This window comes from Berghia stephanieae, chromosome 1 (assembly GCF_034508935.2).
Source record: "Berghia stephanieae isolate SIO BIC M18660-M18661 chromosome 1, UCSD_Bste_1.3, whole genome shotgun sequence".
NCBI classification, from domain to species: Eukaryota; Metazoa; Mollusca; class Gastropoda; order Nudibranchia; family Aeolidiidae; genus Berghia; species Berghia stephanieae.
The window spans coordinates 49,765,916-49,791,256 of record NC_088360.1 but is presented as its reverse complement, the minus strand read 5'-3'; the positions used below and the strand labels follow the sequence as shown (position 1 = coordinate 49,791,256).

The 25,341-nt window shown below is 35.2% G+C and overlaps 1 protein-coding gene across 5 annotated transcripts in view; it reads right to left on the bottom strand.

Moving 5' to 3' along the window:
* The window catches only part of LOC144976935 (sodium/calcium exchanger 1-like), a 152,438-nt gene that overhangs the window by 105,714 nt on the left and 21,383 nt on the right, over window positions 1-25,341 (bottom strand). For all 5 annotated transcript variants that reach the window (XM_078921557.1, XM_078921574.1, XM_078921588.1 and 2 more), the window contains exon 2: window positions 7,151-9,075. In XM_078921557.1, the coding sequence (XP_078777683.1) occupies window positions 7,151-8,967 (1,817 nt within the window). In that variant the 5' untranslated portion in view covers window positions 8,968-9,075. The remainder of the gene's footprint in view (window positions 1-7,150; window positions 9,076-25,341) is intronic.

The following is a 25,341-nucleotide window of genomic DNA, read 5'->3' as shown; positions in this document are numbered from 1 at the left end:
AGTTCTCACGAATGACTCACAATATCAAATGTAAAGTTTATGCCTTTGAAAACTTGACATAAAAAGTTCAAACAGAAAATTTATTAAGGACGCTTTCAACATCTAGGCATATCTCAGAGTGGAGAGAATATTGTTACTGGCAAAGAATAAACTCAGATGTTTAAAAAATCAATAAAGCTACTTTCTACAACAGACATAGAATGCTTCATATTTCGGCTATGTTAGAAGATAACAGTTTAGAATATACATTGGTGGGAAGTAAAGCTGAAAAGGCAAGGATAGGTGAAAGAGGTAGGAATTGTTGGTCAGGTAGCATTAAAGAACAACTGTAATGTGGGAGGCAAAATATACGTAGGAATGAGCCGGGAAAGATGGAAAGGTATGGATTTCAATCGCTAAAAGTGAGAAGGATTGACTGATTGATGATCGATTGAATGATTGATATCATGATATCATTTTGCTGCGTGGTAGATTGTATTTTCAAATACGAGAGATATACAAGAGGTGGGTATGGAGGATAATGGAGAATTTGCGCCGAGAGGAACAAGAGAACAAATGGAAATGAGAGAAGAGAGAGAGAGAGAGAGAGAGAGAGAGAGAGAGAGAGAGAGAGAGAGAGAGAGAGAGAGCAGAAGAGAAAGAGAATATTTAAAAGAGGAGGGAGACCACGTAGCCATGACGTCATCCATTGCCGCCGAATCATGAATCAACAATACGCTATTACTATTACGCATGGCTCAGCGTTCTGACGTGCCATTAGTGTTGGCGTTAACGAGCTACTGACGGTGGTAGATGATCATGATATAATTATTGGACTTTCAGGCGGGAGAAATGTGGAAAACTATGACCTTAGTCATAATACAATAAACTGGCTAGATGAGCAAATAGGTCTCGATGTTTACCATATTAAAAAGCTGACCACAATTCAAGCTTCCAAAATATTAAATCAAACTTTTAAAAATTAAACATTTAAACAAGAATATCGCTATCTGAGTAGTCAAAACAATATCTCCTGATTTCCATTGCGATGCAATGTTTTAAACTTAAATAACATTCATTGAATATCTATATAACTGGGTCAAACTGCAATAAATTATATCCAATTTTCAATTCCTCTAATAAAACATAGCCTTTTCCAACGAATCAAAAACGGATGGACTAAAAGCTTAGCTTTTAAATTTCTTGAGATCTGTAGATACAGCAAATGATTAATCAAACAAAAACTTTTTATTATGCGGTGTCTTTAGGTCTTCCCATTATTGTAATTATACTTATACAAATTAAGACGCTAATGACTTTTTAACCAGTGGATAATGGTACGTGATACAATTCCATACAAAGTAAAAAGAAGATTTTTTCCCATTTACGTTGTCTAACACTGTATCATGCATGTTCATACCCAACTTTAGAAGTGCTTGGTATGGTAGGTCTAGCGGCTCTTCTCTTTATTCTTAGTATTTTGTCCGTACCCGATGTCTTTTCGGGATACGACAGAGAACGGCAGTGCTGGGTCGTCAGAGTCAGTCCCGTTGTGTCACAAATCCCGCATTTTGATTGATAAAAAATCTACCGGTTAATAGAATATTAACCAGCTTCCAGAAATGTACGTTTCGTTTGAATGGAGTCATTTTACACAATTTCTGCTAGGAAACGGGTGGACAATGTAACTTGAAACCCTCAAAGTTTTGATTCATTGATCCGTCATGAATATGGATAATACCCTGCTGCTCAAACGCCACAGTTATTGACACAGTCCTGAACAAATTAATCGAAATCGTGTTATTTTTGTTTATGCATCAATAATGTGAGTGTAGTTTCGAGTTAAGGTGCAAAAGAGGATAGCAACAGAAAATGCCTTAATATCTACAAATGAAATGTTTGGGGTTCTACCGAAGGAAGTGACACAGTGCTGACAAGTGTCAAGATAAAAACATACGCTTCATTCCGATGCATTATTGCGTGTGCGTGCCGTGCCTATTATTAACGTGTGTATGCTCGTGCGGTCTTGTGTGAGTCAATGATAATGCCATAATATTGATTGATTGATATTTGTCCTCGTGTGTGGCACATTTCATCCCCTGATTTAATGAAAAAGGCACGTAGGGTGAATGACTGCATTGTTTTCGTGTGATCTGGAGCGAGGAAATGATAACGTATCATGAATAACGTGATCCCAATAATACATATTATAATAGAATACATAAACATAATGGCGATGCTATGATATAAATCTCAGGAGGGTTGATCACGCCCAATAACACGATTGGGAAGGTTATTTCATATGATGCGGTCGTCGAAATAATTTGTGACATTTATAGGCCCTGGCAATGTGAATATCTAAGAAAAAACGCACGAAAAGATTGTTGTCAACTTCACAGTAGATCTACTATCCCATGCAGGATTCTTTTTTTTTTTTGAATTGATAAAGTAAATCGCATTAATTTAAACCCTACCAAGGTCGATTATTGTGTTTTAAAACAAACAAAAATATATGCGAGATCTTAACTGACTTTTCAAAACAATTTTCGTTAAGAATTGACAACATATTTTGCAGGTAATGCATGCCTTGAATATTCTTATATGTTTAAACAAAAATTCAAATGCAAATTTGAAAATAAAAAAGTTATTACAATATTATTAATGGCGCCACAGAGACACATTGTTTTGACGTAGGCTTTCTTCGTCACAGTTTTCAATCCGCACCTTAAAGTCTTTGAACAGCCATTTTATAATGTATGATTAGAGAAACGACTAGAGATAACATCATTCACGATTTTTCAAAAAAGAATATGGTATAATCATTGCCGTGCGATATATTTTATCACTAGCCTGGACACATATTTATGTAGTACATAAAATTAAGATTTTATTTTATATATTATTACAATTGCTCCATGTTGTAACAACTGGTGACATGAGAGGATGAGAATTTCTACAAAACGCGTCTCAAGATGTCGCGGTCCACCGTGACGATCGGCACTGCTGTTATTCTCGCTTTGACACCATCTACATCGACATTTGCTGGAATAAGATATTTGTCTTTAACATTGTCCCACTAGAGAAAGTGACACACAGTGAGATCTCTAGGACATGGAGGCTAAGTGTATAGAACTGTGTCTTAAGCATCTCTCCTACTAATCTAAAATTGAGTCATGATTTCATTGGGATAAACTTGGTCCCAAGATACCAATTATTGGCTCTTGCACCACCGCGCGGATTTTGAAATCACTGATGTCAAATTGACAACTCGTCATGGAGTCAGCTCATTACAAGCATTTAAGACTGTAAAATTAATAATAATTATGGCGTATTTTTCTTTTTCTTGAAACAAGCTGTAGATAGTTTAAGCAGTCAAGAAACGAATACAGAAATCTTCCCAAGTGAAAAAAAATCACTTCCGAATGAATTTTTATTCTTTATTTTTTAACATTGGAAAGTACCTGTAGATCAAACGATTATATATAATTCAGCCTTTTCAGTTTATTGATTATTGCTAGCATATTATTATCGTATGCATGGGAAATTATGTTGTTACATGGAAAGGTAAGTAAGTACAAAAGATATACAGAAACTATCAAAATAAAACCTATATTCACATCTATATAGAGCGTTTACAGAGAATCACAATGATTTGGTGTGAAGCACGATGTTTCATAATTTCCCAAAACTGGCAAGACAGAACCAATGCCATACACTGCAAGTCGCTTGTCGGGTCTCCTCTTCTGTACCAAGTTTTCTTACTCCTACTATTCTCATCACTGCCTACTGCTAGCAGCAGTCAGCTATCCATTCACACCAGAATCGAGTGAGGTAAGAGAATAACCCAATCGATCACTGATCACTTTCAAAATCGCTAGACTTTGTTTTACTTGGCTATTAAGGCCACAAACATAACTAAAATCCTTGAATGGGCAAATGTAAGATTGGAGGAAATCCACACACCTGCCTATTGAATGATTGGTTTAAAAAAAGCGTGAATAAACAATACACGCTACTAGTCGATATGCGTTGAATTTGTTTTGATCGGTATGTGAACCCTTGCCATACAACAAAGTATTTTAGGATGAGATCGCACGATCGATAATGGCGATGTGACAAACTGTCAGCCGTCAGGAGACGGAATAATATTATAATATATAAAAGAAAGATCGTTACACGTCAAATGGATTGTGTATGCTTTTATAGAACCGATTTTAGTTTGTACATGATAAAAGAGAAAAAGACGGGAAAAGAGAATACGGCAAATAAATTAAATACAGTAAATCTAATTTGTAGTTGTAAAAGTAATGATCAATGTTGAGACCCTTAATACATTACGATCCATACAAGAGGAAAAGGCGAAAAACGATGAGTAATCTTAGTACGACTGAGGTAAACACGAGCAAGAGATAAGGAGAAATTTTGCTTGTTCCTTTTTTTCTATAAAAGTCAAAGGGAATGTCCCCGAAATGTTACCATTCTTTAATGATTATTAGTGTTAACATAATTTGGGACTTGCACATGCAGCCTGTGAACTAGTACAAGGCATCTTGGTGAGCGAGGGATGTATTTGAAAATAAATTTCGTGTTCAATTACTATACGGACATTTTCAGACCGTATGTGTATCTAATTTGTTCCTGGCATCTTTCGGTCCACAATTATAGCAGGATCGATAGATCAAGTAATGAATGGTCAGAGCTATAGATAGAACGAAGTTGACGTCACTCAGGTCTTTGTTATTGATTTTTGCCATCCACGTTTATGAGTAATTCTCACTAAACTGTATTAACCAGACTATAAACGGTCAAGGTTACACATAGTTTTGTGTGTTGGTCCGTTATATTTCCGGATTGCAATGTTGTGAGCTTCTTAGCCAAGCGCATACTATCTATAAGGGCCAACAGACAAAACTCTGTGGAACCTTGAAGGTTTATAGTCTAATACATTTTAGTGAGAATTACTCACAAACATGGATGGCAAAAAAAAGCAATAACAAAGGCCTGAGTGATGTCATCTTAATTCTATCTATAGCAAAAGAGGACACAATACTCTTCAACAGTCGTAACGTCACTTCCTTCCTAATGACGCATGGTAACTTAGTAACACTGGCTCTAAACTATCGGAACAATGGACGCCCGTATGAAATATTTCTCCGGCGAGCATAAAAGCGTATCCATAGGAAGAAAAACCCCATAAATTTGATCATGTTTTGACTTTTACACATTCTGATCACAAGGCAAATGAAAAGTTCTAGCCAGCATGAAGAATAAAAAGTAATGATTTTCTTTGTGTAGAACCAAGATTGCCGCCGTTGCCGGGCGGCGTGACATCAGACTACTGAATCCAATTAAAATAGTCAACATCATATTTTTTTCTGTTGAGGGATGATCTACCTTTCCATGTGCTCGAGGTCATTGGTCTCATTAGTCAAAGTGACCTGCTTAGTGAAAAGTGTTCACAGCTTTTGAAATATCTAACATCACGATTGGTCATTTTGTTCAGCTGAACACATGGATATGTTTACAGCTTTCATAAACAAGGCAGCGTGTTTTACATTTGTTAAGAAAAATCCAATCGTTGGACAGCAACAAATCATGAGATTGATGACCCGGTTGGACGAAAATAGTTAACGATAACAAGAAACGAGGTGAAGAAAAGTGCTCGAAGACAATCGAGAATAAAAACTTCGGACGACAAGAGTGCTCTGTTTGTACGATTCTGCAGAATTTGAGTATCGTTTTGTAGTTTGTAATTGGATTCAATAATCTGATGTCACGTCGCCCAGCAACGGCGAGTAGCGTGGTTTTAAACAAAGAAAATTGGTACTTTTATTCTTCATGCTGGCTAGAATTTTTCATATGTCTTGTGATCAGAATGTGTAAAAGTCAAAATATGATCAGATTTATAATGTTTTTTTTTCCCCACTGGATACGCTTTTCTGCTCGTCGGAGAAATATTTGCATAAGGGCGTCCGCCATTGTTCCGATAGTTCAGAGCCAGTTACTAAGTTACCATGCGTCATTACGAGGGAAGTGACGTTACGACTGTTGAAGCGTATTGAGAATAAAAATTTCGGGCGATAAGATTGCTCTGTACGATTCTGCTGAATTTAATTATGTATCGCTTTGCAGTGCGCAATTTCACGAGTGTTTGTGTATTGTATGTATGAGAGAGTGTTGTGTGAGGTAATCCAGTCTGCGTACGATACAAATGGAATGAAATTGACGTCACTCAGCTTTTTTTTATTGTTTTTAGCCAGCCATTTGTTATGACTAGTTCTCTATTGTATTAATCGGACTAAAACGTTTAAGGTTACAACGTTTTGTGTGTTGTTACGGAATATGAGACTGGCATTGTTATGGATTTTTAAAAAAAAGTAAACGCATTGCATCAATAATATGTGTGTACATAATGTATGTTTATATGTGGTAAAATAGCATCCCACTCAGCAGGCATTAATAAGAAAAGGGGGAACGTTGCATTTATCCTTATCGTAATTCTGAATGAGAAATTTGGAGTTTGAACGGGTGTAGATAAAGTTAATTGGGGGGGGGGGAGGTTTGGATGGGCAGGTTGATGGTGATGATGATGTTGATGATGATAATGATGATGATGGTGATGATGATGATGATGATGATGATGATGATGATGATGATGATGATGATGATGATAATGATGATGATGATGCTATGGACTTATACATTGAGTTAATTTAGGAAAGAGTTGCTTCCCTTTGTTATTAGCTAATTAATTGACTTTAGTTACATATTAATTATTTGTCATTCGTTAAGTCCATTGCTAATAATATCAGTTATGCTTACAAATATCAGAGTGGCATGACTAGAGAAGGATGCACTCTTTGTTCATTATTATTTTGTCCATCTACTTACATTATTTAGCGATATATGTGTTTATATACTCAATTTTGTATAATTGTTCTCTCTCACATTTCGCTAACCGCTATATGTTGGGTTGAGTGATTCCATAATATTATTCTGGTGTCCCATCTAAAACACAACAATGATGATGATGATGATGATGATGATGATGATGATGATGATGATGATGGTGATGATGATGAGGATGATGATGACGACGATGACAAAATATGAAACCGTCGGGAGGAATCGGAGCAGGACAACAAGGGATGGCATTAGAAGTTCTACTTACTCAGTCTCGTCGTTCTCGAAGAAAATCTCCCCGCTGACAATGTCATAATCCTTTCCAGCCTTGGCAGTTCCGTCCATAGCATGGTAGGGCACTCGGACACAACCACGGGCACCTGATGATCGGCAGACCTTGACAAGAACCTCACCAATGTTCTCAGTCACAGTCAGCTCAGAAGATTCGAAGTGAAAGATACCCGGATGGTCGTCGTCAAGGATCATGACTGTGGCCATGAAGGGAGTGGCCAAAACGACGTGCTCGTCTCCTTTGTCTATCTGTCCATTGGGATTCTTTAGACGAGGGTTGGAGAGAGACACGTAAAAATGTTCGTCTTCCTCGAAAACGTCGTCGTCGAGAATTGTGATCTGAAATTGCTTGTGTCGCTCATCCGGTTGGAAGTGCAACGTTCCAGATGCTTTGATGTAGTCTGATCCGGCGTTAGCGGTACCGTCTTCTGTCGTGTAGTCAACGTAACATTGCTTGGAAAGCTCTCCTCCTTCCCGGGAGACGGTCACGTTGAAAGATCCAACATTCTCCATCACAGTGTAATGCCCTGGATCGAAGAAGACCTGCGTGACCGGGTTGTACTCCTCTTCGACATTATCCTCTGTACAACTGGCACGCCTCTCTAACTTCGCTTTCTTTATCACCTTTCCACCACCTGTTAGTTTCCTTGTTGCTTGAATACGATAGAAAGCCCTGGATTTTGGTCCTCGGTTAACAGCTTCGTATTCAGCCATTTCCTCCAAAGTTTTCATGTCCATGTTAGGATTCTTGCTGCGTAAGTCCCGGAGAATCTCAATGAAATCTCTACGATGCTTCTCAAACTCCTGAACATCGCTATCACTGGAATCGATTCCTTTGAAGATAATTTCTTCCGTAACCTGATTTGACTTTCCATCTGCCAGTTCGGTTTCATTTAATCCTTCGGACTGAATTACCACCGTTTTAGTAGGATTAGCGCCGTATTTCTTGGACAAGAATTTGTAGACAAGAATTTTCCTGTCAGCGATGTATGCGGTAACCACTGTGCCGGGAAAGAAAAGGAAGGTCAAAACGGCTTCCCATACTTCCACTATACCTTCGGTGTTGATTGATATGATGAAATAAAGCCACAGATATGCAAAAACACTCCATGATGCTGTGATGAAGAACACACGTAAGTGTTTGATTCGCCTCACCTCGTCATTGGGTATACAGTACACACAAATAGCGATGATTACGAATAGATTAAAAGCAGCACTGCCTACAATTGTGCTGGGACCAAGCTCTCCTGCTTCGAAGCCATTGCCACAGATCTCAATGACCGAGAGCAAAATCTCAGGAGCGGAAGATCCGAGAGCCATAAGAGTTAAATTCGAAACTGTCTCGTTCCAGATCCTTACGCTAACTATATTAACAGTGCCGTCAGGTTTTTTTATGACCACATCCTTTTCTTTGGACGTGATAACTTCAATAGAAGCCATGAATCGATCAGCAATAATGGAAACACCCAAAAACATGTAAACCATTGCCACCATGTAAACAGTAGCTCTAGCGGCTTTGTCTCCGTTACTGAGATCACCTTGAGGTTTCCACATGGGAACGAGGAGCCCTCTTTTGCATTTAGACGCTTCTCGAGTGCATTTTTTCTCCTCTTCCACAACAGAAGATGAACCATTAATGGAATGATTTTGAGGTGTAAACCCTGAGGCTGCTTCTGCAAAGTCCAGTATGTCCACCATTTCTAAAAAGAATATGGCTGGTATGACAAAACATAAAAGCCTCTGGCTTGCATAGGAGAGACTCCTATGGAGCCATGAAGCACTTCCTAGATCCATGGTGATGTCAGTGGGTACCAACAATCCCTGCTCAGCGAGCAGGATGGATAGGATGAGAACGCTTTACACTTTAGATTGCCTGAACAAATTTTCTTTTCTTGATATCATCTGTGAATGTAAATAAAGAAAGAAAGAGATAAGACATTTTTAATAACTAACTAATACTTCGCTTTAATTTTAATAATAATAATAATAATAATAATAATAATAATAATAATAATAATAATAATAATAATAATAATAATAACAATAATGATAATAATAATAATAATAATAATAATAATAATAATAATAATAATAATAATAATAATAATAATAATAATAATAATAATAATAATAATAATAATAATAATAATAATAATAATAATAATAATAATAATAATAATAATAATAATAATAATAATAATAATAATAATATATGGTATATATATATATGTTAGCGCCCAGCCCCGTATCTTAATCTTAACAAGCTCAAATCGCTTAACAGTAACGTTACACCAGTCACTGTCTTAAACGCTAATCCTCAGCCGAGAAAGTCAATTATGAATTCAGACTTTAAATTAACCAGTTCTATAAAAAACATCAACGCAAGAATACACACACAATGCTTGGACAGTTAATTAACTAATAACTTCGCTGTTTCCGCATTCATAAAGTGGATGTATCTTGTTTCAGTGTTACAAAGATCAAGGTATGTTGTTAAATGCTCGGCGCCCACTATTATTACGTCTGCATCATGATATTAATAAGATAATAAGTACAACCCTGTCTGCGTCTATTGATTTCAAGATTTTTCACCCTCAGTGCAGGATGAAAGGGGACAGTTCAATGATATCTCATTGAAGTCAGTTAACAATCTGATAAAACATAATTATATTGAATTTACTTTATCCCATCTTCCGTTCATTTAGGCACTTGTCGTTTCATAATAAGTTTCAAGACAATGAGTGGAGATGACGTCATTCAGCTCTTTGCTTTGCTTGGTGTTAGACCGAAATCAACTATAAACGTTTAAGGAAGCACACAGTTTTGTGTATTGGTAAGATTGATCTGGTGGGCAGTTTGACACCATAAGAGATTTGTTTTGCCTTCAGACAATCAAGGTTTTATTCATTGTTTCTCAGGTCAACAATCTTATAACATAGGGTGGACTTTTCATTTTGATATAGGATATTATTTTTCATAAGTAAAACAATTTAGAATGGAAGAAAAACAAAACTTATTGTTGGTTAAATTATTTGACCTGGTGGACGGTGATGAAAGAATATGGTATAGGCCTTTTGAGTATAACATGTCTCAAGTTATGCTCAGGGTTCTTACAAATACCAAACAAGTCAGTTGTATTGGAACAGGAGGGAAATTTGTGAGTACTGTTGAAACCGTAAATCAAGAGAATGAATGTTCATTATTTGGCAATATTATCACAGTGGGTGAGCAAGACCATGAATAATTCCAACCTCGCATTTCCCAGTCTGTTTCTGGTAGCCAATCATTCATTCCACTGAGATTCATCGACAGTGTCCGTTTTTTTACAAGCATCTATTTTTCATCAACACCAATCATTCTCACGCTTATGAACGTGAAGCTATCGAATGTTTCCGTCGATCACAAAAGCCTGTTCTGCTAGAGTTTAATGCATGTTATTTTCCAAAAGAGGAATTGAAAACTGAATAGGACAGTTTGGTGCATAAACATAGATTTTTTTCTATTTCTTGAATATCTTATTCTTTTCTTTTTGTATGTGCGTCCCCTTTGATCCCCTCTAATTACGGAAACAGTGACTAAGTATAATGGCGTGGGCTTTCTGATACGGAGAGATTCGTTTTTAAAAATACCAATGGCCACATAGTTGGATAAACAATTGTGAATATACAACTTAATATATTTGTATAATGCGAACAAGAGGGAAAAATCGAGAAAGATAGTTAGATAAATAAATAAATAAATAAATAAATAAATATACATTAATGAATAGATTGATAGATGGATGGATAGATGTCCATAACATAGTTTACGCATGTCAACAGCATATCGCTTAAAAAGAGCGGCTTGGACTTCCCAAAACATGAGGGGACAATGTTTTGTAATAAAACGTGCCAATTTCGTAGAGCGATGCATTGTATAATGAATAGTTGATAAACAGATTCCTAGCATCGTAAAAAAGGAGTAAAGTTTATGTCGTACCCCCCCCCCCCCCCCCCCCCCCCCCCCAACCCCCACCACTCTCGCCCACACATTTTCACCTGTCATTTACTTTTGTATCAAATTAAAAATCTAATCTAATAGAACGTCAGAATTCGAGTTTTTGTTGTTTTATTTGTTTGTTTGTTTTTTTTTTTTTGTTTTTTTTTTAATCTTTAAGAAACTTTAAGATCGTACGTTTCATTTTATTTTATTTACAATCTGGTGCACTTCGGCATACAGCATGATTGTGGCGGTGTGTTACAAAATATAAAAGTCTGAACGAATCTGAAACAGAACAGGCTATTTAATCTTAATGAGGCGAACATCTTGCACCATGACGCATTAATCCATAACGTAAACAAATCAAAGTTGTTCTCTGAACTAAGACATCGTGACGTTATATATTTACGTGCAACTGTTCTGAGTAAATAATGGAAAGAAATTTTATTTCATAAAGCAATAAGCTTCTGTCATGAATAACTAGAAAACTTGTTAAAGTAAAGAAAAACAGAGAAAAAAAAATGAATTCACGCTTACGCTCACAAATGTTTCGCTTTTTTATACCCCGTGATACACTCGTTTCATTTATCGCTATGTGAAACATACACAACTGGCATAAATGACTAAATAGAATAAGAACGTTTATGAAGAGTTTTCCAGATATACCATGCTCAATGCGCTTCAAATACTTATTTATTCCTCCAGACGGCCACATGAACCACATTTCCATAACAAACAGTACCCGTCGCCTGTATGCGTCCTTTTTGTATTAGCACTCTTACAATACCGTCACTGCCTCTAGTCAGGTTCTCGTTTTCTCGTTTGAATAATGAAATTCTATTTCTGATCAGGTACTTATTTTAAACTTGGTTGTGTTGAGTAAATGTGATAAAAGAGTCTTTTTCAACTTATCAACTCTGACTTTCCATCCATTGATGCTATTTATATAGGTAAAATACTCACAAAATATGACGTATCAACACACAAAACGTAACCTTAAACGTTTATAGTCTGATTTATAACATAATATGTTAGAAATGATAATTAAAATTAAAATTGTTGTCTAATACCAAAAATAAAGAACTGAGTGACGTCAATTTAGTTCCATCGAAATAGCTAATAAATACTTGATGTACAAATCAATATTTAACGGCGGGATACTTTTTTAACTTTAAGGTAATTGGGTTCGTACTCCAGACAAATAATAGTCGTACATTCCAGAAAACTTAACATCTTTCTACCTCCCAGCCTCGTTGATTACTCATGTTCCTGCAAGAATGAATTACCTTGATGGGCGAAATTATTGTTCGCACGTCATAATCTTCACTTCAAAGACTGGCCATCACACCTACACTCGGCATAGAATAATTACGTCCGGGACGGGGCTAAGAAACTACAATAATCATGGTGCAATGGGGATTTTCTGCTGCACACCGACACAATACCTATCTTTCATTATGACCAGTAACCATATTACTTCATAATAATAATAATAATATGTAGATGGAACTATATTGACGTCACTCAGCTCTTTGATATTAGTTTTAGACAGCCATTTTAATGATTAGTACTCACTAAATTAAGGTTACACATAATTTTGTGTGTTGGAACGTTACATCCGGCTGGTGGATATTATGAGTATTCTACCTGAACGCACAACATTGATTGTTAGATCAAGATGGCACCTACTTGTCAAAAAGCCTTCATTCTTGTGGCTTATCTGAAATCTTAGGTGTAAGTTAGTTTGACGATTGGAGAGTATTTTGGTAAATCGATTAATAGTATAACTAACTCGCCCGGTTTGGAATACCTAGTATTAGAGTTGTCTGGCCAAATTAAGAATAATGTATTTTGCTAGTGCACGACTGTGTTGGTGCAAATAGTAAAACAAGAAGGGATAAGAGTAAAAACATTACCCTTTGGGCAAACTACTATCGTTACCATAATGCTATCTCATTTGCTGACCTACCACCTGCTGGGCATGTCTCTAATGGAACTTTCACACCATTCCTTCGACTCTCTCTCTCTCTCTCTCTCTCTCTCTCTCTCTCTCTCTCTCTCTCTCTCTCTCTTTCTTTCTTTCTTTCTTTCTTTCTCTCTGTCTCTCTACTTCTTTAATTATTCCGTCTTTCTCTTCCATTTTATCTCGACTTATTATCACTTTATTTATTTTTCTTTAAACATGTCATATTCCTTTGACATCTTGCTTTTTGTTTTTGTTATTCATCTCTTTTCAAATACATTATAAACGTAAACATACTCTATAAATTACAATTTTACTCCAAAAGCTCAAACAGGAAGTAGGTTTTGTCATAGTCAAAGAAAAGAGGAATTGATGATGAAGTCAGAGAGTACATATTTTTTTTAAAAACGATAGTTCACCAAAGAGATCATAGCACATCGTTTCAATACAGAACATTAAATTGCATTAGATTTGATAAAAGTCAGTGAGGCAGGCACTACTCTGAATAAATAACACGAAATGAAGTAAGTAGAGTGTTGCCATAAGACAAAAGAGAGAAGGGGGTTGTTGTTGTTTTTTTGTTTTTTTTTTTTTTTTTTTTTTTTTTTTTTTTTTTTTTATTGAGTGGTGGATGGCGCTGATTGCAGAGCTTTCCACTAGCACCCAGGTGGGGAATTTCGTATGAATCTGGTACAAATTTGAGTCATGTCACTGCAAAAATAAATTGACTATATCGTCTTCTGGCACTTCTCTACTGACTTTAATTCATGTTATTATAAAGTGTTTAGAGCACGTTTAGTGCATATTGCACTATATAAATGCTCAGGGTTTTTTTTTATTTCTAATTTTACTGATATCACAAGTATGAAAAAATTGATGAAACGGGGATTCATATCATATTATCTCAAAAGTAAGTCTCCAAGATCTACAGCCATTAAAAATGAAAGTTCCACAATTTCAGCCAATAGCATCTAGAAACGCTGCACATTTAAAAAATCAAGACACAATAAAATGACCAAAAAATCTAACCAGATTGTGCAATTTTTATAAACCTTTGTACAAAGGGACTATTGACCCTCATAAAAGGTGCAATGTATAGTTTCGGTATGTTAGAAATCACGTACAGGATATTATTGCTATACCCCATCCATTATTGCTAATGGAAGTTCCCGGCGAATTATATTCGCTGAATATGAGACATTCCATGCACAGCAATGTTTATAACGTGATAGGTACATTGGAATACAATTTCTTCATATAATACCTAACATCTAAAAATAAAGGGTGAACCAGTAAGGGCGCGAAGTTCCCAGCTTGAGAGGTCAATTGTATACGTCATTGTTCATTACAATCTCGATTATTTCAACGCCCCAAGGGTGTCAAGGTTGCTTTTCTGTAATGGGGATCACTGGCATCTGTTGAGTAGCAAGATACAACACCTGGGCCGGTTTGTTACGAATTCCGTTACCTGTGTGTATCCACACTTTGTTTTGCGTTAAGAGGTAGATAACAATTCTAACGAATAACAACGAAAACACGTTGTTCCTCTACTCTTCACATCCCTTCCATTGTGAGAAAGATATTTTTTTTCATCTGATATTGATCGGTCACATGTTACAGAAGTTGTTAGTTTTGCAACCTTGAATGTTATACTATTTTTTGAGGCAGCAATCCTGTTTTAAAGAATCTACTTGAGCCCTAGTAATATGATATATCTCTTTAAATCACAGTACCCATAATATTCAAACTCACTAGCGATCAATGAACGTAAACAGATGGAGCTATGAGTATCTCTATGATTTTAAGATACATTCCATAAAGGCTCCATATCAGTCCTATTATAGAGTGCTCAACAAACAATTTTCACGTGCTGCTGCTAGCTGTAGTAAGTGGCATATTATTAAAATCCATAAATTTAGATGACCCCTAATTTCACAAAAAGATGTAAATCAAAATCTTCGGTATAATATTTATATCCCTTTGTCAAGTTTGTGGGTCTAAGCCTTTTTGATATAATATTATTGTCAGCTATCTTGATATAAACCTATTAACCGAGGAAGGGTTGTACGGTTAGCTGGAGTGACAAAGACTAGCCCCCAAATTATGTGCCTCCCATATTGAAAATTATTAATCAAATATGGTAAAATGTACATCCTCTAATTGCACCCTTCCCTACCTTAGACAAAAGAGAATCGGACATGTTATTTCAATGTCAAGACAGATCATATAAAGATGTTAAAAAGTGGTCGTAGAATCCCCCCCCCCCCTCTCCCTCAATTCCACGGTATTATACAGTAACAATTGGTGGCGAAAATGGAGTGGCGTCTTCTCATTGTAAGTCAGAGCTGTATATTAGCATACTGTTGGGAACTGCAATGTTGGTGTAATATCTAATCATCATTTGTGCAGGCAATTTCCTCACCATTCAGCACTAACTAATAAATAAATATATTTTAATGTCGGTTTATTGGTTACTTAGGCAGCAACAGATGTCGATTGAAATACGCACATGATCACATAAAGCACTTCTATATTTACTTAAATTAATATGTAGTGCATTGCTTTACAATAATAATGAATACGGATGAAAGTATTCACAGCTGTTATACTCTAATCTTTTTAATCCCCTCCAACATCGCTTACATCAAAATAACCAATCAATTTCTGTTTCATATTTAATTTTACATTGATTGCAAATTAGGTTTGTGTTCAACGCAATGAAATTTTTACTTTCTTTATTCCAAAATGCGCTCTCCATACTTCAGTTACAACCATGTCACTGCGTCAAAGAAACCAGGATAAAATTTATTTCTCAGAGCTCGGTCCTGCCGCTTTAGGTAAATCTATCATCAACGGTACAGTTGTAATTACTTTAGTGCTGTTTACATTGGGAAATTAAAAGAAGTCACCGGGGCAAGATCTTGATAGTTCCGCACTTGATTATGGGGGGAGCGCTGTTGTGCTGAAAGATTGTTGACTTGCGCAATGAAAAAGATCCAATACTCGCATCACGTATTCTCTATGTCTCTTTAGTACTATAATAACAAAAATAAATGTTGTTCCTTGATGATGAAAACTCCTTACAGACTTGTACCAGTTCATTACAATCATAGAAAATGGCAACTATCACATTTCAATGCCAATGTGGTCAACTTGACCATTTGAAGGACGTCGGGTTTTTTGTTTTTATATCAAGGATTGTCTGTTGTTACTTCACAGTGATATTCATAAAATGTCACCAGACACAATTTGATATTAAAATATTTCCTGCTTTAGCCATTCAAGTTCAATGACTTCCAGTGATATGATAATTTGTTGGCCGATTTTCACGGACAATATGCCGGAGTATGAGTTTCAATGACCTTTTAGTGTGTAAAATGATGAGATTTCCAATAACACCGTGAAATCAGCCTGACTTTATATGGCAGACACATGGGGCTGAATAAAGACCTTGGAACAAAAACTGCAGAAAACCATCACTCTTGTCTCAGGGTCTGAACATCCGATTGGAAAATATGGTCTCAAATGACCCCAAATGGGAACGATGCCAATCACAACCTCATTACAATCAAGGAAATGGTAATGGGTTTTTAAAGAAGGGAAAATGGCAACATCAAAAAGAGAGCATTGTAATGGGACCGCAAGGTCAACGATTGGTGTAAACAAAATCAGCTTGAATTAAATGTTGAAAAAACGAAAGAACAGGTGTTTGGTGTAAAAAATAAAAACGACTTAAAGTGTGTGGCGATCGGTAAAGATGATGTTGAGATAGTTGACTATTTTAAATATTTAGGAATAACCATTGATAGTTCCCTCAATTTCTCTCAACATATTAATATAATTTCTAAGAAAGTTGCCCAAAGATTATACATCCTAAGGAAATTGAGAACATTTCAAGTAAGGAAGAAAACTATGTTAAGAGTTTATGACTCATTGATTAAAAGTGTAATTGCGTTTGGCTGCACCATATGGTTTGGAGGATGCCGACTTAAAGATAAATCAAAAATTTCAAAATCTATCAAAGAGGCATCAAAAATAATAAACCATCCTCTTGATGGAGTAGAAAGAATTCATGGAAAAGCAATAGAAAGGAAAGCATTCTCAATTACCAACAATAAAAAACATATTTTATACCATGAATTTAGTCTTTTACCATCTGGGAGAAGGTTTTGTCAGATTAAATGTAGAACTAACAAGTATAAATCAACGTTCGTTCCATCAGCAATAAAAATTTTGAATATTTCATATGGTACAGAAAAAACCAAGGATTGATTCGTTGACTGATTAACTGATTAATTTATTTAATGTAAGATTAACTGACCAATTGATAATGATGATAATTTTTGGTGTCGAATGCCACAATCGTAACAAATTGAAAACGAAATGAATATGTTTATGTTGTGTATATCGCACGTGTGAAAGAAAGAGAGAGAGAGAGAGAGAGAGAGAGAGAGAGAGAGAGAGAGAGAGAGAGAGAGAGAGAGAGAGAGAAAATAAGTAGGAGTGAAATATCTGTTCAATCTTAGTTATCGTTTAACATTATAACAAGTGTAACTAAATGACAAATTGCCATATTTATGGACAATAAAGATCTATTATTATTATTATTATTATTATTATTATTAAAAGAGGTCAGCCACCAACAATCTGGTGTCGATTTGAAGACTATCAAGGTGACATTGGGTGTAAACAAAGTGGTGACCCAAGTTCGTTCCAGGATCTGTGGTGGAACCCTTATGCTCCAGAGGGAGTTCAAAGTCAGTAAAATTATGTCTCTTGTCAACTGAAATATGATTTTTTTAAATTAACGCGCAATATGGTTTATATTATTGGAGGAATATATTAGGTATATTAGGTATATTATGTAAACATTATATTGCTCGATCTTTTAATAGCAAAGTGGACTCTAATTTCGAAGTCCTAATAATTGGGAGCCTGACAAATGAATCATTCAAAATGTATTGCGGACATAGCCCGGGTGACTCATCAACATCATAAATATCTTTTAAAAACAATGTTTCAGAATGATTTTTAAAATTATATGGATGTCTATGATTAGAATTATAACCCATTAAACACCCGAATGCAACAATTATATAAAAGGAAAGAGGCGACAAATCACACTGTCTTAAGGTTTATGCCACATCAACGGTAAAAGTTTTCTCCATTACAATATAGAGATTACTTAATAGTTCTAACACTTAAATGCTTGTGTTATTCATATTGTGTATCCGTCTGATTCGCTCTTATTTGTGTCTGAGGTTCAATTCAGAATGGAGGAAGGTAGATTTATTTATTTCATGTTTTAAAATGGTTTTTATTTCACGTATTGTTTATAATCATGTTTGAAAAAGCGAAAGAAAAATTATATTCAAAGACATTAGTCTATATCGAAATACTATTCAGGAAACTGAAATCACTATTTCAGAGTAAACAATTGGATAAAAGTGGTCCATAATGAAATTCCAATAAATTTCAAATGAAGAACAATTTTATGGGGTTTCTCTCTGATTTCTTTCATTAAATCTATTCTTGTCCTGATTCATTGTTTAGTCAAATGAATAGAAATGCGTGCTGGAATCATTCAAATTATTGGTTTTATATCAGGTTGTGTTCAAAAGTTGTTTTTGAGACGTTCGTCACAAAAATACTCAAATAATAAATTATTTGGAAATCCTGAGGTAAAGGCTGTTTTCATTAGTTTTGATCACTTGAATAATGTAAAATAAATCAAAAGGTAACTGGCAATCTAGCTCCAAAAGAATAGGAGTAATATCACCTTTGTGAAGTTTCAACTTTTCAAAAAGCTATAATGACTATAGTTTTGATGCTAAATTCCATTTTATAATAGTCTAATTGTTACCGTTCATAATGGTTGAAAAATAATTAGTATAAAACTCACACAATTTAAATGATGAAGAAATCAAATCAAATTAATCATTATAGCATTTCTAACTAGATAAGTATAAATCCCGTTTTGAAAGGGTTAGCATTTTTGGTAACCGTCCTTCACGCCGTTCCCTCACACGTTGAAAAAAACGGATAGAAATAGAAATTTTTGTTGCGCGCTGTGCAGAAAAATAAAATACCCCTCATCGAAACAAAGACACTTATTTAAATGACTGAAAACAATTTAAATGAAAGAAAGACATAGAAAAAAAAAGAAGTAAAAAAATAATCAAACTTGTTTTGGAAATGGTCCAAGAAGTTACGAAGATGAAAGGGTTGCACAGAATAAACAGGAATTACAGCGGTATTGTATCATTGTTCCCTGGAGAAGAATAAATATCTCACTATAAATATAAAACACCCGCTAAAGAAATAGTAGGAATATGAAAGTCAACGTAAAAGAAAAGGCACAATATAAGTAATAATAGGAAAAGAAAAAAGCAACTGTTGAGATGGCAGCAGACAGGATGACGTGAAATGTAAGATAAAACAGACATAAGCTAGATATAGGGTTATATTATTTATAAACACTATACGAGATAAAAAAAAAAAACCCCAACTAGATGTGAAATATATGGTAATTGCACGGCAGTGACCTGAGAAGTAAAGCGATTAGAGAATGATTTAATGGCCTTTGTCTGGGCCAGATCAATCGATATTGAAATAAAGTGAATGCCTGGCTTTTAGCCTATGACGATATTATAATATTAATAAGCCGGGACAGAGAATAAGTAAGTATATTTTAAAACACAACAAAGGGGGAAAGAGATGAATAAAAGCAAACATAATGGGGAGATGGTGAGTTTGAATTTTAATTCGATATTCTTTCCATTTTGTTTGCTGTTTTTTTTTCTTTAAAGTGAGTGATTTGATTAACGATAGCACTTTGTCATTTTGGAACAAAATAGCAAATATGAAGTATTTTGGCCATAGCAAGAAGTCACTGGTTTCCAAAATTGCTCATAAGAGAGGATTTTTAAAAAACCTTTTAAATGAGCACAAATTAAGATTTAGAGAGGATGACGGCCATGTAGCTTTCCATTCTCAAGTTGTTTGTTTGTTTTTGTTTTCTGTTTTGTTATTGGGGGAGAGAGAGATGGCTATATATATATATATATATATATATGTATATATATATAATATATATATATATAGAGAGAGAGAGAGAGAGAGAGAGAGAGAGAGAGAGTGAGAGATTGGGCTTTTTTGGTGGATTTTCTTCGACCTGTAACCAATAGTAACGATAAAGCTTTATAATGTGTAAAGGGACAAAAGAATGAAAGGGTCTAAGGTGTTCTGAGCTTCTCAATAGCACTCAAACTCCTTAGCTTGAGGGGCTTCCGTTGGTCATTAATACGGACCACAGGCGAAGAATACTGGACGATATGGGAATCTTATTTATTTACCATTGCACTGTACATTGTAAAGTAAGTTAAATAAATATTATGAATATATAATCTGAAAAGCTGAACGTCTATTTTGGATTTTAATAAATGTTTTAGTAAGGTGACTACAAATGGATGGATTGGTTATATAAAAATTAAAAGTTAATAGAGTTTTGAATGTAAGTTTATCTTTGGAACAGCCCACGAAAACAATAAATGTGTTTGAAATTAAACATGAACTTTAAACTGAGCAGACTTGCTTTTCCAATTTTATCAGCATTCTTTGAGGAGAAAAAAGACCCACAAAAGAATAAACAAAATAGTGATGTGCAAAACAGGCATTTGTAGGTTTTCTTTCATTCCAGCAGTACAAAATGTACAAGGTAATTTGTCTGTATATATATATATATATATATATATATATATATATATATATATATATATATGTGTGTGTGTGTGTGTGTGTGTGTGTGTGTCTGTGTGTGTGTGTGTATCTACCTGTCTAATTATAAGATATTATTATTAATATTATTATTATTATTATTATTATTATTATATTATTATTATTATTATTATTATTGTTATTATTATTATTATTAAATCATTATAATCACTATTATTTTTATTATAATAATATAATAATAATAATAATAATAATAATATATATATTAATTATTAATTATTATTAATTATATTATTTATTATGATTATTAATTATTATTATCATTATATTATTATTATTATTATTATTATATTATTATTATTATCATTATTATTATTAATCATTATTATATATTATTATTATTATTATTATTATTATTATTATTATTATTATTATTATTATTATTATTAATATTATTATTATTAGTATATTATTATTATTATTATTATTATATATTATTATTATTATTATTATTATTATTATTATTATTATTATTATTATTATTATTATTATTATTATTATTATTATTATTATTATTATTATTATTATTATTATTATATTATTATTATTATTATTATTATTATTATTATTATTATTATTTATTATTATTATTATATATTATTAATTAATTATTATTATATTATTATTATTATTATTATTATTATTATTATATTATTATTATTATTATTATTATTATTTATTATTATTATTATTATTATTATTATTATTATTATTATTATTATTATTATTTTATTTATTATATTATATTATTATTATTATTATTATTATTATTATTATTATTATTCATATCGCTATTGTTATGGACTTATACATAGAGTTACTCTAGGAAAGAGTTGCTCCCCTTAGTTATTAGCTAATTGATTTTAGTTACAGCTTAATTAGTTATTATTCATTAAGTCCATTGTTAAAATATTATTTGTGCTTAACAAAATCAGAGTGGCATGCCCTAGAGAAGGATGCACTCTTTGTTCCTTACTTTTCATAGTTGAGTTACTTATACTATTTTTCCTTCTTAAAATGTTGTTGCGATATATTTGTATATACTCTAACTTATACACAGTAATAAACTGTTCTCTCACATATCACTTAACGCTTCTGAGTTGAGTGATTCCACAATATTAATCTGGAGGCCCGTCAAAAACACAACATTGGCGACGAGGATTTTTTACCTTTATCCTGCGCTTCAGCCTATTGGAGCGTTTTGTGACGTCAGTCGAAAAGCCAACACACCACGGACGGAAACCTGCCAGCCGAGAAAACCGGAGCAAGTGCCTTTTCTGCCTGCAGTGTCGTCAGCACGTGGTAAGACGCCTTCTTCGTGGACATCCGCCCATCACGTGGTAAGAAGCCTTCCCGCCTTTTTTTCCCGCCACAGCTCGTGGGCGCTGAGGTCAACTGCCTACGTCACGAAAGAAAACAAAACGGTACGTCGTCTTCATACAACCAAGCAGTCGGACGCTTGGGTGAGTAATTATAGTTATATTTCGTCAATAATTTACTACCCTTCGCTCGCGTCCTATCTTCGTACCTTTATTGTACATAATATAGTCGTGTCAGCAGTAGTCATCATGTCAAATAAAGAGCTCATAACCATATTACAACAACAGATTGAACAGCAAAATGAGCAAATGAAGCAAGTCGTTGAACGACAAGAAAAGCAGATGGAAATGTTCATGAAACTAATGACCGGTAGCAATACATGTTTACCAAAACCTCCAGCTATTCCGAGCTTTGTCGCATTCGACCCTGCCTTAGAGATATGGAGCGACTACTGGCATCGTTTTAATACGTTTTTAACTGCTCATTCCGTACCTGATGAGAAGAAAGCAGACGTTTTCCTTGTCAACCAATCGCCGGTTGTTTACAAAATACTGACTAACATGGCGAGTCAACAAACACCAGCTAAGGCGATAACTGCCCTCAGTCTTCCAGATATCGAAAAATATATGATGGAGCAGTACCACCCTCGACTATTTGTTGTCAGAGAACGTTATAAATTTTGGACGAGCCTCCAGAGGAAACCAGGCGAAACTATTCAGGAATTGGCAGCTAGAATTCGCCAGAGCGCTGTCACATGCGATTTCCCATCCATTGAAAACCCCTTGGATGAAGCTATGCGTACCTGTTTCATGTGTGCAGTTAACAACACAGCTGTTCTTGAAGCGCTATTCAAGCACAAGGAGGACGAGCTTTCGTTTAACAAAGCCATCGAGGTCGCCACGGAGATAGAAGATGCCTCAAAAGTGGCTAACGAGACTGCATTATCTGTTCAACCCGAGGTCCATAAAATTAAGCCTAAAAGAAAACAGATTCCGATAATTCAGCAAGGCAGTCAAAACAAACAGCATATCAAACGTTCGAATGAAAGACAGACAGAGCCGACAACGGATTTTGATAATAAAAATCAAACCTGCTCGAGATGCGATGGGCGCCACAACATACAAAACTGCAAATTCAAAACAGCCGTTTGTCGCTTCTGCCAGAAAACTGGACACATCGAAAGAGCCTGTAGACGTAAAAAGAGAATGTCGAGTTCGCCTAACGTCAACACGATTCGTCGCATGTCACGAGTCAATTTCGTTTCAGTGACACCGCTTAAGTTAGCTACGACTGTATCCAACCATGAAATTGTTTTCGAAATAGATACAGGGACTGGTGACAATTTCATTTCAACTAGAACATGGGAGAGGATTGGCAAACCACAACTCTGTAATGCCAATATTAAGTATCAATGTGCATCCAACCAGGAACTCCCCGTCATTGGAACTGTTTTCTTGCCGGTGTCTGTGAACGATACGTGCCGCGAGATAAACTTTGTTGTCACCACTATGCCGTTACACTTATTAGGACGTTCTGCCATACAAATGCTCAATGTTTCAGTAGATGAACTGTTTCAAACGAAAAAAGTAAAATCTGTTCGTAGTAAGCCCGCAACAAACATGTCACATCTTCAAAAGGCATGTAAACAAGTGTGTGCAGAATTTCCTGATGTCTTCAAACCAGAACTCGGTAAATTGAAAGATTTTGAACTTGACATTAAATTTAAAGCCGATGTGACGCCTGTGTTTCACAAGCCTCGTTCCGTCCCCTATGCGATCCAAGACGACCTCAACAAGAGCTTGGATGCCGGTATTGCAAAGGGTATTTGGAAACCTACATCCTTCAACGAATTTGGAACACCGATTGTGCCAATAAAAAAGAAGACAATCAGTGGTGAGAGACCGAAAATTCGAGTATGCGGAGACTACTCTGTTACAGTTAATCCGCAATTGGAAACTCACAGATATCCGATACCGTTACCTGAGGACCTCATGCGCAAGTTAGGAGGAGGCTACGGATTTTCCAAAATCGACCTAGCCGAGGCTTACACACAAATCCCGTTGTCCACCAAATCGCAAGAACGCCTCGCACTCAGCACGCATAAAGGTGTTCTCCTTCAAACGAGACTACCTTTTGGCATCAGTTCAGCTCCCGGATATTTTCAACAAATAATGGATCAACTGACTCAGGATCTTCCAGGTGTCGCAGTCTATATCGACGATATCCTTGTGAGTGGCAAGGATTCCACCGATCATTTACACAATCTGCGAAGATTATTACAGCGACTTCATGATAAGGGACTTCGTTGTAATCTCCAAAAATGTTCTTTCGCAGAATCACAGTGTGAGTACTTGGGTCATCTACTATCAAAAGACGGCATTGCAAAAGGCACAAAGGTTGATGCAATCACTAAAATGCCACCACCCACCAATGTATCGAGCCTAAAATCGTTCTTAGGTCAAATACAATTTTATTCGAAATTTTTACCAAATCTTGCAACTGTCTTAGAGCCCCTCTATCAGTTAACCAAGAAAGAAGTTAAATGGAAATGGACAGCTAAAGAACAAACAGCTTTTCATTTCAACATACGAAGAGACTTCTTTGTGACGAGACAATTCTTGTGCATTTTGATCCATCTCTCGACATGGGTATATCTTGTGACGCATCAAATGTTGGAATCGGAGTCGTGTTATTCCATCGTTTCCCAGACGGTAGTGAAAGACCGATTGCCAATGCTTCTAAAATTTTGAACAATACTCAGCGAAGATACAGTCAGATTCAGAAGGAAGCGTTATCAATCATTTTTGCGCTGAGTAAATTTCATCAATTTCTTTACGGTCGCAATTTCATACTCGTCACCGATCACAAGCCTTTATTGTCGCTCTTTGGTCCAAGAAAACCAGTACCTGCTTTAGCTGCCAACCGCCTGGCCAGATGGGCTTTGACACTAAGTCAGTACGACTATAGAATTGAATATCGTAAGACAGCTCACCATGGCAACACTGATGCACTGAGCAGACTTCCTGCAAGTGCCGACCCAGTCTTCGACAGAGAGGAAGATGGAGAAGATGTCAACACTGTGTTTACAATCTCTACAGTTGGAAAACAGC